General features: G+C 43.4%; 1 protein-coding gene across 2 annotated transcripts; it reads right to left on the reverse strand.

Moving 5' to 3' along the window:
• Positions 1–1,625: 1,625 nt before the first annotated feature.
• MS4A7 (membrane spanning 4-domains A7) lies at positions 1,626–14,412 on the reverse strand. Of its 2 annotated transcripts, XM_037838447.1 has the most exons (7): positions 14,266–14,412; positions 11,250–11,409; positions 9,778–9,912; positions 8,255–8,311; positions 5,768–5,974; positions 2,923–3,024; positions 1,626–2,153 (listed from the first exon to the last, which is right to left on the reverse strand). In XM_037838447.1, the coding sequence occupies exons 2-7, from the start codon at positions 11,394–11,396 to the stop codon at positions 2,079–2,081; spliced, it is 723 nt and encodes a 240-aa protein (XP_037694375.1). In that variant the 5' UTR covers positions 11,397–11,409; positions 14,266–14,412; the 3' UTR covers positions 1,626–2,078. The 2 variants fall into 2 exon arrangements, with proteins under 2 accessions (XP_037694375.1, XP_037694376.1); XM_037838448.1 differs by lacking the exon at positions 8,255–8,311.
• Between the last annotated feature and the right edge of the window lie 240 nt (positions 14,413–14,652).

The following is a 14,652-nucleotide window of genomic DNA, read 5'->3' on the forward strand; positions in this document are numbered from 1 at the left end:
AATCCATAGCATTGACCTTCTTTATTCTGGTGATTATCATGTCAGGATAAATATGACCTGCTTATGTCTTAACAAGATATATGTTTTCTTTTGTTTCTGGTTTGATTTAGAAGCCCAGAGGTTTTGTATCTATGTTGTTTTCTTCCATGTTTAATCAGTAGGAACCATTCTTGGCATGTCTGGGAAGGTCTCCACATTGGGCCACAAGTAAAAAATTTTGTCCTTTCAGGTACATGAATGCAGCAGACTGACAGGCAGCCATGAAAATCCTTCTCCCTCCTTTCCATCGTCATAGAAGTGAAGGACACACAGCTGGCTTGCTAGACTCTATTTCATACCCTTCTTTGTGCTTATGTGTGGGCAGATGGCTGAATTCTAGCCAATGGGATGTGCGTGAAAGTGATGTGTGCCATTCTTGATCTGGACCCCCAAATGCTACACATGCCCTTCCTTCAATGCGTGCTCTTCCGGTTAATTGGAATAGTGATGCCCAGAAAAATCCTGGAAACTGGTGATGCAAATGGCAGAGCTATTCTGCTCACCCTACCTGGAACTAACCTAAACTATCTCACGATTAAGAAATAAACTTCTAATTCTTTCCCCTTATGCCCTATGTCTAGCTGTACTGGGTCACCAATGTCCTTCTTCTCTACCTCCTCCAACTTATTTCATGACCAACTGATTTGATAGGTGAAGTAAGAAGAAGGAGCACCGTGTGTGGGTAGCTGAGGCTACCTTTCTGCTTTCTTTGGGGAAGCCTGTTTGAAGGACAGAGCCTTTCTTCTCTGGCTATCTTCCATGTGCATATCTTACAGAACCAGGTCTGGGGTGCTCTCGCTCTCTATCTCTATCTCTATCTCTATCGCTATCTCTATCTATCTCTATCTCTTTATCTCTATCTCTATCTCTATCTCTATCTCTCTGTCAACCACTGAGAGTCAAGAGCTGTGAGGAAGTGATTCCTTTTGCCATTGAAGAATGTGGCAAGGGACTACCATGTGTCTACCCCAAATGCATGCTCCCCCTTCTGTAGGCTGGTACCGTCCCTGGAAGGCAGCTGCCCAGGCCAGAAGTACACACTCTGGCTCTTTCAAATCAGGCAGGGCCACATGATATATATCACAGTCGAATTAGGGCTTTTAAGAAGCAGGTGGAGCTTCTCTACTAAGTTTTTCTCCTTCTGTTTCCAGAGGATTCTAAGGTGCTGGGCTGGGGGAGACCCAAAAGGTTGAAGGAAAATGGGTCCTTGAACCTCTGTGTGGAGGAAAACTGGCTCTGACAACCTAGCTTGTGGGGAGTACCCACAGTGGACTATTTCAGTTAAGCCACTGAAATTTCAGTTTATTACAGCCAGCATTAACCTAACTCTTAGAATTCTAAGTCCAACTATTCCCCGCACTCAGCTCTCCCCTCTTGGATGGGACCCAATGTTTAGCCCCAGGAGACAAGATTTGGAGACACTTTCTCTGGCAGGCCATGTTGCTTTCTTCAATACAGTAATAAATTTGATATTATTTCTATATGTTGAATATCCTAGATTGGAGAGAACATCATGATTAATTATAATATTTGAACCCAGATATTTAATAAGCTCATTAGATGATACAGAGAAGGAGTCACATGTATCTTTTTGAATGTATTTTGAATTAAAGTGCTCTTGCAATCCCTAAGACCTAACATTTAAACAACATGAGTGTGAAAATAATACAGAAACAGGACTTACAAAGCCACCATGGCCTAGCCACAAAGGCAAGCACAAAAGTTCACATTTTCTCTTCTTCTTCCTTATTGAAAGATGAATCACTTTCTGCTCAGTTTGCCCAGAAAAGTTCATAAAGTTTATGACCGTTTCAGAAGACAGGCAGCTAACATTATCCTGGCCTGGGCTTTTACAAAATTATTTGCAAGAGAAATAAAATGACTCATACTGAAAACAAGTACAAAACAAAACAAAGCAGGGGCTTTTTTTCTTTTTAAGGTTTGACAGTCTCCCAAATGGTTGAGATTTCAGGCAAGTCTAATCACCCTTTGCCATGAGCACAGGATTTCTCCTTCTTTATCCTCTGAGGCTGAGTTACTCATATCCATGTCTTTGAAGAGCTCTTTTTGACATGTTGGATATGGTCTTGTGACCAAGGCAGGAAAAATGCACTCTGGAAAAGATAAAATTTGTTTACAGTTCTTTTACTCTGATTTTGGAGGCTGTTTTGATACATATTTAAAATGCCTTTTCCTCATATTTTGTACAGTAATAGCCCTTCCAGTTTGACCATAACATATAAATACGCCGGTATTAATTCAAACCAATGCCATTCCCTAGTGTGCTAGTTAGTTTTCCTTTTTACGGTCAAATTGTAGTTGAATCATAGTTCATCTAATCCCTTTAAAACTTTTCTATGTAATTTGATTCAACAATATGCTGCTAGGTCTTTTAGGGGAAACAAAAATATTTTAAAAATATAACATTAAGAGCTAAGAGGAAGTAACGACAAGTACAAGTAAGCATAAAGGAAACAGGGATGTCTTAGTAAGCTCTCATCACATCAGCAAGGGCGCTTTGCCGTGGAGATTCTCAGGAGGCCGGGGCTGTGTTCATAACAATGGTGAGGGGTGCAGTTTCTGTCCGCCCATTACTCTGTGTCATTAAGTCTCCATGTGACTTTGGGCAAGTGTTGGTTTTCTCAGGAGGCGATTAGATAAGGCCAACTAGCGTCGTATTTAGTAGTTCGCTAACTGGTCTGCTCGCTGCCCAGTAGGCGCCAGCTGATCCCAGCCCTTTGATTGAAATCTTTTTACACTGTAAAAGGCACATGTATCTCATAGCAGACAACTGACTCCCTTTCTGCCACTTCTTGGGCCTGGGTCATCACAGCCCAGACCTTGGGACAAAGCAAGTGTCACGCGATGTGCCAGCATACTCACCCCAGGGTTACTGGAGTTGAACTGTGTCCACCATAGGAAAGACCCGTACACAGCCAGCAAGAGCTCTAGAACACTGAAGATCAGCATCACCACCAGCACACCCTGCAAATCAGGACATGAGCGGTTGGGGTGGGAGACAAGCCAGCCCTTGAGCCTGGCTGAGCTGAAGGCCCCAGCAGTGGAGAGAATAAGGGGCTGAGAAAATTGGTTAGCCTCCTATCCTGTTTTCTCACTGAGATCTCTCATCAGAAGAAGGGAAAGGAGCAGTGGCTGCTTCATCTCAGAATTTAGTATCCCCATACATTTTGTTCATTAATATTCCGAGACAAGGGTACTATGCCATTTGTCTCTGGGTTGTTTTTATTATTTTCTTTTGTCTTTAATACTTTTTATTATCATTATGGTATTTCTAAGTATGGATTTTTTTTTTTTTGTACTGTTCTCATTGCATTCCTTCAGTCTGAAATCTCATGCCTTTCTTTAAATTACGAAAAATTCTCAGTTAATTCTCTTTGCATACTCCCCTTCTTCCAGGTTATCCTCCTGGAACTCAGATTGGATGTTTGTTGATCCTTTTAACATTAATTTATCCTCCATGTTTGTTAACCTCTCATTTATATTTTCCAAATTTTCACCTTAGCGTTTTGTGTGATTTAATCAGACCTATATGTCATTTCACTATTTCTTGCTTCAGATGTATTGAATCAGCTATTTAACTGATCCACTTAGGTTTTAATTTCAAGAATTATAATTTTAATTTCCAGTCATGCTTCTTAGTTCTTTTTCAAACTGCTTGCTTTTTCTTTTTGTCCTGTTCTTTCATTTTGGTTTCAATTTCTTATTTATATCTTTAATCATTTAAAATATATTTTCCTTATAGTCTCTTTCAAATTATTATATTATTTCCAATTCTTGGGTTACTAACTTTCATTTTTTTTCCATCTGCTACTGTTCCCCATGCTTTTTTTTTTCCTTTATATTACTCATAATATTTTTATAATTGTGTAATTTCCCTGTGTGTGTGTGTGTGTGTGTGTGTGTGTGTGTGTGTGTGTGGTGATAGCAGGGTTCTGTGATATGAAAGAATCTCATATGTTAGGTTTAAAGAAATCTGCCTCAAGGTTAGACAGTTTTATGTATGACTCTGCTAGAACTTTAGGAGTTCCATGGATCCCGGAGCAGTTTTTAAGTTAATTTGAGGTTCCCCTATTTTATATGTAATTATGAATTCGGATACCATTCCTGTACAAGACTTAGTGGACTGACTTTATCCTAGTGAACTTTATGGCAGAGTTTCTTGAAGCTTCTTGGGATGTTGGGCAGAGTTTTGTTTTATTTTTACCAATAGGGCAAATATTTGTCTCAGCTTCATTTTTTTGCAGGACACTCAGTGTGAGCAACTTGTTTCCCATCACAGATATTGAAACTCCATGCTCCCAGTGCCTGACATTGGCTCCTGCCCAGACTGTCATGGTTTACTAGTGTCAGCTCTTGGTTCATGATCCGGCTGTGGGATTTTTCTTAGCTTCTGAAACCTAATCATCTTTCTTCTCTTTTCCTTCTTCCTTCTTTCTACCCACACTTCCTGCCTTCCTTTCAATCTAGGATATATATTTTCAATCGTTTTATTTGTTATTTTTTCCAGGTTGTCTTTGTGTTAAGAAAGAAGGGCCCTTTGGGGTCTGCTCTGTCTGCCGTGTTGCAGGAAACTTCTCTTGGAGAGCGGGAGGCGGTGTGATATAATGAGATTAGTGTTTGTTAAATTAAACCCCAATATCCCACAGTCTGGACCCCAGCTGCCTCTCCCTCTCATTTCCTTGCCTGGTGTCTGCCCTGCCCCAGGGTTACTCTATCTTCTGGGCTTCCTCATGCTTTCCCACTTCCTTTAGCTCCTGGCCCAAAGGGGTTGCTTTTGACAACCTCTGAGTCATGTGCACAGACTCAAGGAAGGCGGTGAGTCTTGCAAAAATTCTCAACCGGAGAGTCATAAGACATATATGCAAGGGAATGAGAGATAATTGCCTTTGTCTCCTTACTAGGAGTCATCACAGGAGAAAAGCCTTTCTTCTTAAAAGGTCACAGGTTTATGGTTATACATTTATGAGCATGACTAAGCCGGGATCATCACGATCAACAGGTCACAACCATTAGGTAGAAAGGTGACAAGAAAATGCTCCCCAGAGATGCTGGCATTTCTGCTGGGAGTCGAATCCATTGGTCAGCCACCCCCATCTCCTCTCCCTCTCTGACGACCCTGCTGGGCCATGTGTTTAGGCTTCAGATTCAAGTTCTCTGCCTAAGTTAATAAAGCGTTCATAGCCATGAGCTTGATGCAATTAAACACTGTGTGGCTTCCCCTAGTCACAAATTCAGACTAACACTCTTTTCATGGACTATCAGAAGACAAGTGTCTCTAAGGGATAGGGGCTTCCAACTCTAGCAAAGAGACCAGAGGTGATAATTCTAAATCTAAATAAAATCCAAACATGGAGAGATATTTCTGTCCGTGTGGAGGAGAATATGCCTGCTCAATAAAGGGGGCACCTTGTGGGTGAAACCTACCAAGGTTGGAGTATATGTCATTGAAGAAAGGCCACCAAAGAGATAGATTCCCCACTGCCCGTCTCGATTTCCTTTTTGGACATTACACAATGCACCCCCCTGCCATGATATATATATATTTATATATATATTTATAAAATTATTTTTTTAAAATTTACCTTTTTTCTGTCTGCCTTCAGGCATTCAGACCAACCAGAAGAGACACTGCTGAAAAAGCAGGGATTATGCAAAAAGGAGATGCTGAGATTTCACGTGGCAGGACAGTCAATCTGAAACTACTTACTGTGAGACTGACACCAGCCAGGAGACAGTCCTTGATTTCATATATTGAGTAATAGTACTCCGAATAAGGCAGTGCTGATAGATGGTCCTGCTCCGAGCGACACTGCCGAGAAGCAGACCCCAGGGCGGCCAGGCTGTGGGCGAGGAGGATGAGGCCCGCTCCAGCGGCTACCAGGCTCACTGCGTTCAAGATCAGGCTGCTCAGGACCTGGAAGGGAAGTCTGCACTGGGTCCTCTTCTCAGAAACCGCACCAGCTGCCCCGTCCCTCTGCCCGCTGCACCGCAGTGGTGCTGCTGGGGTTTTTCCCTCTAAGTTGTGCGCTTCTAGGGGGGCACTGTTGTGTTTTGCTTGTTTCTTTATCCCTCCTCATTATCTATGATATCACTTCGTATAATTGGCAAATATTTTTTGAAAGGGAGGAAGCCTGAATAATTTTCTTCTTAGGGAGACAGGAGTTGTTTCCTGACTCTCTGCCCAGGCTGGGGACACCTGAAAAGGAAATGCCTGCAATTTCCTCAAAAGGCAGGGCCAAAGGCAGAGGTGTGTGGGTTTAGACCTGTTGTCTCTCTTCTCTGTCCTCTCAGAAGCAAGAAATTATCAGACCATAGTGGCTCCCTCACAAAGGGCAGGGGTGGGGAGGGGAGGGAGCAGCTGAGCCCTTTGCTCTTCTCCATAGCAAACTTTCCCTCTGCCCCTGCCTTACACCCACCAGGTGACACAGGAAAAAGCCACATCCTGACTCGAGGAGATCCCAGGGTCTGATCAACCATGGATGAGGACAGTAGATGGTATGTCAGGCTGGTATATGCCCCATCAGTCTAAATCTTGGGACTGGAGTACTGGGTTTAGAAGACTTTCCAGTATAGGAAGCAGCAATGGTGGGGGTCAGAGCTCTGGAAGTGGAAGCAGGAAACCCCAGCTCTGTCACTGAAACCCTCTATGTGCCTGAACAAGTTGCTTCCTATTCTAAGCTTTGGTTTTGTCATTTATGAAATGTGTAAGATGAACATGCTGATCTCTAATGTTGCTTTCCAGGTGCCCCGGATACCGGAAGCAAAAAGTAGGCTTGGGCTGACCTGCCAGCCTTGTGAGCCCCATCTGTGGGAAGCAGGATGGCAGGTGGGCTCCCTTGCCCCTGTAGCCGTTCTGGGCAAAGGCACTGGCCTGTCCCATTCAGGCTGCCCTTCCTTCGGGGACTCAGAACTTAGAACTGTGTGGCCACCCCTCCTTCCCAGACACACAGTCTCCTCCAATGATGCTCAGACAGAGAGGGGCATGTGTTGGGAACCTGGCACATTGGTCACTTTGTGAAAGAATCATTAGATCCTGGTAGAGCCCTTTTCCCAAAAATATAGATTAGGACCTGGGAGAGGGTGTGGTGAATGGGGTTCTCTCTCATGGGCCTGATCTGCTACAGGTGGGCAGTTCAAATTTCCCATCTTCTGCTTCTTCTCTGCAGCTCCTCCTTCTTTATGTAAGGAGAAAACATAGACTGGGTTTCCCAGGAGGGACCACAGGCCATATTCTGGAAGCCTTTAGGACAGGTTGGTGGAAGTCAGAGGACATACTGGAGAGAGCAGCACCATCTCTGCCCTCAGCCCTGCCATCAGTGCTGAAACACCCATTTACTCTCTAGAAACCTTACAGACAGGAATCAACTTGAAATCGCTCTTATTCTCCCCAGCTTTACTTTGATCGAAGTTTTTGTTTGTCGCCCTAATTACCAAGGATAGGTCTTTGGATGGAGGTCATCTCCTCCAGCCCAGAAGAAGATGGCAACATCCTCTTCTGGGCAGGGAATGGGGAGGCCATGAGTGCCTTCCCCATCCCCCCACTTGCTGTTTAACTGGATGAGGTTTACCTTCATTAGAGAGGAGATGTTAAAATACACCATGAATTCTTTTCAACTTGTTACCCTGGCCACTGAATGGAGGGACCAGTGATCTCAATTTGTTGGGGACTGAGAGGTCTCCCAGGATATGAGATTTCAGGGCTAAAACTGAGGCAGTCCTGGGAAAACCAAGACAGTTGGTCGTACTACTACTGAAGGAATAGAATTAGTCTGAGGTCCCACAAACTCTGGGAAAAGGGACAAAAAGACCTTATTATAAGTCAGGGTTTTACAGAAAAAGGATCTCTAGGCCCTCGCTGGAGTGGTTGGCCACCCTACTCAGTGGCCATGGTAATAAATTGTAAAGAACCCACATACAGTTTTAAATTTCGACTGTTTAAGCAACTGAGGTAAATCTTTCCTAAGCTTGGGATGTGATATGGACCATTTTGTGGGAAATAAAGCATTGGTTTAGAAGCCAAGAATTTTGGGTTCTCCTCCTGGTTCTACCACGGGCCACCTGGGAGACCTGGGCCTCTCTCACCCGCTCTAAGACTCATTTCCCTAAACTCTAAAATGGAAATTTGGAACTAGAAGAGTTAACTCTGAGGTCCCTTCAATTCATCCAGCTGAGACTGAATGGTTCTCATACTTACTAAGGGCTTAGTTGATTTTCTCCCAGAGATAATTGAGAGGGATCCAGTAAGGGCAAACTGCTCAGGAAAGAAAGAAATGGTCAGTTCTCTTGCCTTGTGGAAATATGCCCATCATGTTACTGCTAATCATTCCATCAATAAGTATTGTTGGAAAAAAAACTGTGGGAGATAAAGCTGCAGGAGTGGTGTGGGGCTCTATTGATAGAGAGGCCTGATTTCTGCCCTCAGGATGCTTACACTGATTTTGAAGAGTAGGCAGATACACAGGGGAGCTGGATTTATGTTGGAAATCACTGGTTGCTGAGAAAGCTTGGAGAGAATGTGTACATGGATGCGAAGAGAGTGCTGCTAATTTGCAGGGTTGATAGAGAGGAGGCTGAGCAATGACTTGGAGGGATGGAAAGATGCAAGCAGCCAACAGAGGTACTTGGGAAAGGGGCTTTGATATGGACAAGGTGCTGAAACACGTGGGCTTCAAGCCGTTGGTGCAGGTGGCCTGAAGCAGACTGGGTGTTGAGGAAAGTGGGAAGAGCAGGATCAGATGTGAAAAGTCTTTCAACAAAGTCAATATTTGATCCCAGTGGTATTAAGGATCCTGACTGTGGTGGGAAGGTTTTCTGAGAAGCTGAAATGCCAGGTAAGTTTGTGACTTGGGAGTTAGATAATCACTGACAAAGAGGATCCAGTGTGCCAAGCATGAGCTGACTCTAGCTCTCATAAGGGAATGTGAAGCTCATCCAACCATTGGTTAGTTAGAGAAGCCAAGGATGAGTTATGTTTTGGGGGCAGAAGCAGGGCTGCTATGTTGTATATGCACTGTTTTTGTCGACCTGGAAGTGATGTCTTGGTATAATTCATCTGCCTAAATATGGGTGACTTTTTCTCCTTTTCAGGCCACTACATGGGAAAGAAGTGGTTGTTTGGGAGATGTGTGAGGCATCTCAGGCTACTTTCCCTACCCCCAAAATATCCATGAGCCCTTCTTTGTGAGCCTTTAGATGAAAGGGAGCAAAAAGGGTTTTCTGAGTGCTTAGGATTGAACACATAGCAAGAGAGTGCTCCTGCTTCCCATGAACCCGAGCTCTGTTAATCTCATTATCTGCAAACCTGTGGCATCTGCTAGTGGCATTCATTTTATTGTTTAAAAATGTCCTTCTCTTTCTCTGTCTCTATCTACCAAGTGGAATATTCTTAACATGGAGGGAATCCAGTGGCCTCATTGAAGCCCCAAAGAATGATGTGGACTTTAAGGTACTATTCCAGAGGACTGCTGTATACAGGACATTACCTTCTCTTGCCTTCTGTCCCTACTAACTCCTCCCTGGACTGCTAATGCAGGAGGATCGAATTTGTCCCTTTCCCTGCATGGGAAAGACATGATATGGGGCAATACAGAGAGAAAGTCTGAGTCTTGGTCTTCTTTTCCTGCCTCCTGGCTTCTTGGGGACTGAGTAACTCCATGACCAAGCACCCAGTTAGCATTTATAAGGCAGATTCCCTCTTGGAGACCACACTGTACTCACATACAGAGCTCCTATAAATGGATACCCAGACATCAAAATGGTGGAAACTGCTGGGTTGAAGTGGGAAGAGTGGGAAGCAGAAACCAAAATGGTCCCCAAGCTTGCAATCATCAGGCAAGACAGGATTTGGATAGTCTGGAAGACAAGAGGAGGTGGGTAAAGGGGCTGTAAGACCTGGTACATTTCAACCTCATATCCCCTTCTATTCCCACAAGACAACTCAACTATTTTTACTGTCAGAAAAACCATGAAGAAAGATATTTTATAGGGCTGAGCAATGGGGATCTCCAAATTTAGGGTCATTGAAATAAAGAGAAAACAATAAAGGAGAAAAAGGAGAAGCCAGGAGGGAAACCAGAAGTGTGTGAAGTCCAGCCAGCAAGTGAATAAAATGTTTCAAGAAGGAGAAAGTGATCCACTGCATCAAATGCTCCTGTTAGTTCAAGAAAGTTGAGAACTGAGATTTGGAAATTGGGTTTAGATATGGACCAAAGAGTACCAAAACCACTGTATATGATACAAGAGAAAATATGATTCCATTGATTTTCTGCCCTTTGGTGGAGTATTGGTGGGAAAAGAAGTAACAAAATGGGATGTTAGTTAAGGCTTCTGATAGAAATTCTAATGGAAGGGGCTTCAGTGATCTTGGAGTCCACAAATTCAACTAATAAAGGAGAATGACTGGGGGTGGTGGTGGATTACTTAGTAGGACCCCATGAGATTCTAAAGTAGGAGACTTTAGGAAAGACAGTGAAAGATCAATCTGGAAATGTCAGTGAGAAGCAAAGGGAATATTGACTTCATCTTCACACCCAGAGGTAAGTGTGACTGTGAAACAGTACCCTCAGTGAGTAGCTGGATGTCTGTTTGCATAAAAGATGAAAGGGACTTTGAGGAAATAATTTGAAAATAAAGGAGATTATGCTGTTCAATGACCATGATGATTTCCAGAGAGCACAGTTGGTCAAGTTTCCAAAGCTCGGCACATGTAGGAATTGGGTCTTAAAAGGGAATGTTCAGAACCACATGGGAATTAAAAGGCCAGATATGAGGGAAGATGACCTAGGGGACTTGGGTGTCTTGTAGTGACTTAGGTAAACAGGAATGAGCACAAGGAGATTAGCCCAAAGAGTCTCATCTCCAGTGGTGTGAAAAATGAGCTCAAACAAAGAAAATCTAATTTAATTATACCAAGTAAATTATACAGTTAGATCCAAAACCTCTACTGTACTAAAGACAAATTAGGAGACTTGATTTAGGAGCATTTGGGTGGAAAAGACCCAATAATTTTAATTAATGTACAGAAAGGCCTGTGGAAGATATATTCGTCCCATAAAGTCCCACTTCATGTCCCCATTATCCTGGAGTGAGCTGCAAAAATGAAAGAATTCCCATATCTGTTGTAGATATTTAGTCTGGATTTGTTCACAATCTATTCCCTCAGTGTTCTTCCTATAGTGAGATGGACTTACCCCAAGAACTGTGGCTTCCTTTTGCAGACCATTATGCATTGTATCCTCTTTTGGGGAGGTGAGTCCAGGTTTCTGTTTTGGGGGGATAATGACACCTTTTGGATTGAAGATATCAAAGGCCCCCTTGGTCTTGGGTTGGGCTAGCATGATACTGATGATTCTGGAAAAGGCAGTAAATTCAATTAGGACTCAGGATTTGACTAGAAAGCATAAACTTCCCAGCAACCAGACTTTGTAGGAACTTAAGAAGGCATTTCTCCATTATCCAAGGGGTGGCCTGTCCTTCAGAATAAAACAGAATGTGGGGAGCAATGGGAGCCTCAGAACACAAGCACGTTGCATAGTCCATCAACTGTTGACAGCAAACATATCACTGGGAGTAAACAGTAAAAATTTTGGAGTCACATAATTGAGAGGCAAACAGTTCACACAGAACTTACTTTGTGGCCCTGAGTTGGTCCACCTTTCTCTCTCTCCAGCAGCCCCTACTCCCAGCTTCCCTTCCTAACTCCCTCTACCTCTGCCTCACCTGTATACACTTCCCTGTGCATCTCTCAGGATTGCACATTTATGCTACACCTGAACTACTCAGTCCTCTAAATTTGCCTTAGTTTTCTTTCCATTAAGCACCAGGTTTAGAGAATCTAGGTTTCAAAATCAAACAGTAGTTCCTAGTAGAATAATAATAATTGCTAACATTTATTGAGATCTTGCAATGGATTAGGCACTGTATTAGGAACTTGTGTGGAGTCTCATTTAACCCACAAACAACTCTCAGAGGTAGGTGCTATTGTTATTTGAATTCTGCAGGTGAGAAAATGAGGCTAGTACATATATCAAGCAGTGGAGGCAAAATAGTCTAATGCCAGAGCCCTTCTATAGCTCCTGCAGGTTTGGAAATGACCAAACAGTTATGCCGAATCCTCAACCCCTGCCTCCCCCCTCCCTTGTAGCTGAAGCTCATTGGCTGCCACTCTTCAGCCCCGTCCCATCTTTAGGACCATTTCTGATCTTAGGCAATGTGGGTGTAATGTTGCTCCAGAATTGTCCTCATGTTGTGATAACTCGACCTCCAACTTGCTCCTTATTGTTTGGTAGCTGAAACCTGCCAACTGGACTCTTTCTTTCTGATCTTAATAACCAGCCTCTCTAGTTCTCGATTCTTTCCTGTACTTTTTGGATTTCATAACCAGGGACTATGGGAAATGCTTTATTCCAAGCCTGAAGCCAGTACCTAGAAACCTGGTGACAACTCTATTTGCTAGCATGCACATTTATTTTATACTGATAATTATTATTGTTATTTTAATATAAAAATTTATTAACTGTATCAGGGAATTGGAGTAATGAGGATTGGCTAGTAAGAAGTAAAGAGAACCTCAAAAAATATAGGAAGAGCAGATACAAGGATCAGCCTACCAGGGCTGAAAGAGGGCACCCAAGGAAGGAGCAGATCTGGAAAAGCCTTCCCTCCCACCCTAACAGTAGGGCTAAGATCCAGATTTTAACGGAGAAGCCATGGGTAAGTCTCCCTGGATGGTGTGAAGTCCCCCAAGAGGGTGCCAGAGAAGCCATTCATGGGAAGGTGCCGGTCCAGTGGCCCTCCACTGAGAAGCTGTCCAAGGGGACTAGAGGAACGCTATTCAGGGGAGGGATCCTGTACTGCTGGCCAACTAATGCCACTGGAGCCAGCTGGGGAAGCCACCCACACTGCAGGAGTTGGGTGCTGCAGAAGCTGCACCCACCACAGGAGGCTGTTTACATGCGCACACCAGAACCAGGAGAAGAAACCCATCCTATTCCAGGATCCTCCAGCAGCCTCTACTGACCATGTCCAAATTTGCTGACATGTGAGCTGCAAAGGAGAAATGGTTACAGGGTCAAGCTTCATTAGTGCAGAGCAGAGAATAATGGGTGGATTTGGATCTTAGAGGCAATATATTGCTAACTGGTTCCCATGGATTTTACATGTAAGTCATTCTTTTATTCTTTTTCTTTAAAAGAATGCATAGAGTAGAAAATTCAATTGAAAGGGGAATAAAGTTTAAAGAAGACAGCAAAAGAGTTCCTTAAATCCCACCTATTATTGTAGTAACTACCATTTCATACATATCTTATAACAATTCTCCATTAACAATCATTCTATCCATGCCACTTAGAAATCTTTGCACTCAGCATGATGCTGTGGACAACTCTGACACTAATGAATATCGACAATAAAAATCCTAAATTTAAAAGCTGAATGGTATATTCAAGATTTGTTTAACCAGTCTCACATCCCGGTTATCTAGATTATTTCTATTTTGTCTTCATTCTGAACAGTGCTACGATGAACCTCTTTGCACCCCTGTAGTGTTTCACCTGTTCGATTATTCCTTGGAGTAATCTATGGAAGTGGACTTACTGATGACACTGGAATTTTGACCTGCATTTCTACTTTTTAGAGGGAATTCCATACGGCCAAGAGTCTTTCTGGCCTCACAAGAAGGCTCTAGACTGATGCCATCATCTTTTCCAAACGCCACAGTCTGAGAGGATGCTTCATCCTTCCACATTCACCAAGTGGAATCAAACTTGGAGTGGCCCTCAACTTATGGAGATGGTTCTAAAATCCCCACTTTGGAGACAAATCACTTTAGAGACCCACAACTCTGACAACAGCCATTTTCTCTAACACAGAATGAGAAGAGAGTTCTGGCTCCTAACTCATTGCACAGTATTTGTCATTTAAAGAGTGCCTAGTAAATCTAGATAATGGCAGACAAGTGTCAGACCGAGTGACCCTCCAGAAAAATGCAGAGAACTGTAGAAAATCATTGTCTCAAAAACTTGAAAGGGGCTGAAGGGTCATTTCATGTGACAAATGAGTAAACTGAGGCCCAGAGAGAGATGGGAACTGACTTACTAATTCAAGCAAGTGGTCAGCAGCAAAGGCAGGCTGAGACCCCAATTCCCCAGCTGTGTGTTGAAAGGTACATAATCTCCCCAAAAGTCATGAGCCAAGGCGAGTGCCTACCTGTCCTCCCAGCCAGTCCCGCGTGTTGTGGCCAAGGGTCCAGGTCACCGTGAGTTCTCAGCCAGAACCTCCCACGGGCTGCGCCAGTCCAAGAAACCTTCCTGCGCTGCTCTCCAGCCTCTGAAACTTCCTGTCCCTTTCTCAGTGTACCATTTCTGATTACACAGGATATGGATTTGTGCTGTACTCACAGACAGTTGTTATTACAAAATGTGCCTCTCCTTCCTCTTTCAAATTTTGAGCTCTGGAACAATGACATGATATAGAAGCAACAAATAAGAGACCAATGAGTTGCACAGTCCCAGGTTAGAATTCATTCCCACCAGTTCCTATGTGGAGGTCATTGTTCATCTCATTCCTCTTAGCCTGAGTTTGCTTATCTATTAT

This window comes from Choloepus didactylus, chromosome 6, assembly GCF_015220235.1.
Source record: "Choloepus didactylus isolate mChoDid1 chromosome 6, mChoDid1.pri, whole genome shotgun sequence".
Classification (NCBI taxonomy): Eukaryota; Metazoa; Chordata; class Mammalia; order Pilosa; family Megalonychidae; genus Choloepus; species Choloepus didactylus.

Coding starts and splice junctions, on each gene's coding strand:
- MS4A7 (XM_037838447.1), bottom strand. CDS start 11,396: ATGCTAGCCCAACCCAAGACCAAGGGGGCCTTTGATATCTTCAATCCA. Junction 9,913..11,249: donor AGGAAGCCACAGTTCTTGGG/GTAAGTCCATCT, acceptor CTTGTCTTCCAG/ACTATCCAAATCCTGTCTTG. Junction 5,975..8,254: donor GAAAATCAACTAAGCCCTTA/GTAAGTATGAGA, acceptor CTTCCCTTCCAG/GTCCTGAGCAGCCTGATCTT.